General features: G+C 74.1%; 1 protein-coding gene across 1 annotated transcript in view; it reads left to right on the top strand.

Moving 5' to 3' along the window:
- Window positions 1-1,352, top strand: part of ENGASE (endo-beta-N-acetylglucosaminidase) — a gene marked incomplete at its 3' end in the record, with an annotated part of 1,938 nt that extends 586 nt beyond the window's left edge. The window contains exons 2-5 of the mRNA XM_085318235.1: window positions 75-244; window positions 361-562; window positions 951-1,099; window positions 1,176-1,352. Coding sequence (XP_085174361.1) covers window positions 75-244; window positions 361-562; window positions 951-1,099; window positions 1,176-1,352 — 698 coding nt within the window. The remainder of the gene's footprint in view (window positions 1-74; window positions 245-360; window positions 563-950; window positions 1,100-1,175) is intronic.
- Between the last annotated feature and the right edge of the window lie 48 nt (window positions 1,353-1,400).

The following is a 1,400-nucleotide window of genomic DNA, read 5'->3' as shown; positions in this document are numbered from 1 at the left end:
TCCCGGTGCTGCTCCCGCGGCTCCGGGGGCCCCGACGGCTCCCGCGGCTCCCGCGGCCCCGACGGCTCCCGCAGCCCCGACGGCTCCCGCGGCTCCGGGGGCTCCCGCGGCTCCTGTGGCTCCGGCGGCCCCGGCGCCACCGCTCCAGCGCTCCCCTCCGCCGGCAGCTCCCCGCCCGYGACGGAGGCCCAGGGAACCACCGTGCTGCACGAGATCGTCAGCTACAGCCCCCAGCCCCTGCCAGGTGAGGCCCCGCTGCGGGCCCTGCGGCCAGAGCGAGCTGCTGCCGGGGCTGCCGGTGCAGGGAGGCTCCCGCTGCCCCCCGACCGCGGCCCCTGCCTCTTGCCCGCCCGCCCGCAGCCAGGCAGTTCGACACCGGCACCACGGAGCCCGTCAGCTTCTTCCTGTCGGGGCTGGAGGAGCTGCTGGCCTGGCAGCCCACCGACGACGACGACTTCAATGTCGCCGCCACGCCGCTGGCAAAGCGCCAGCCGCCGCTGCACGCCGACAGACCCCGGACGCTGCTGTGCCACGACATGAAGGGCGGCTACCTGGAGGACCGGTGAGCGCTGGGCGGACGCCGGCCCACGCGGCCACTCCCACGGAGCCGCCGGCGCCGGCACGGCGGTTGTGGACAGCATCTGCCCCAGCTAGCGTTTTCCCCAGTCTTCCCGCATGGTGCAAGCTCCAAACCTGTTTTTCCTCTGCTTGATTCATYGTTCCCTGCTGGATTGACCTCAGCCAGGCGGGGACTGGGCAGGGAGTTCCCAAGAGACYGGGAGTCCTGGTCTGGAGAGCAGGCGCCCTGGTCTTGCTTGGAGCAGCCCTAGCTGGGGTCTGCGCAGGGGTCACCCAGCGCCATGGCCCGGGAGGTGCCTGGGGTGGCCAGGGCGCAGGTCTGGCCGCGGTGCCTGGCCGCCCGCCCAGCCCTCCTCCCTCCCCGCCGGCAGGTTCATCCAGGGCTCGGCCACGCGCAACCCCTACGTCTTCTACCACTGGCGGTACATCGACATCTTCGTCTACTTCAGCCACCACACGGTGACCATCCCGCCCGTGTGCTGGACCAACGCRGCCCACCGGAACGGGGTGCCCGTGCTGGGTGAGGGCCGGGGCGGGCGAGCTGGCGCCGCGAGGCCGGGGCGGCAGCGGCTGACGTGGCCCCGGCGCCTCCGCAGGCACGTTCATCGCGGAGTGGACGGACGGCGAGAAGCTGTGCGAGGCGTTCCTGGCCGGCGGGCCGGAGGCGTACGGCGCCGTCGGCGAGCAGCTGGCCCGYGTCGCCCGGCACTACCGCTTCGACGGCTGGCTGGTCAACCTGGAGAGCAAGCTGAGCGTGAGCAGCGCCCGCTCCCGCCGGCCGCCCCGCAGATCCCTCCGCCGGCGGCCGCTGAGCGCGCACG

This window comes from Rhea americana, unplaced genomic scaffold (assembly GCF_003343005.1).
Source record: "Rhea americana isolate MKP2758 unplaced genomic scaffold, rheAme1 scaffold_527, whole genome shotgun sequence".
Lineage (NCBI taxonomy): Eukaryota > Metazoa > Chordata > Aves > Rheiformes > Rheidae > Rhea > Rhea americana.
Note: the sequence above shows the minus strand (reverse complement) of the source record. Positions and strands in the feature narration are given on the sequence as shown.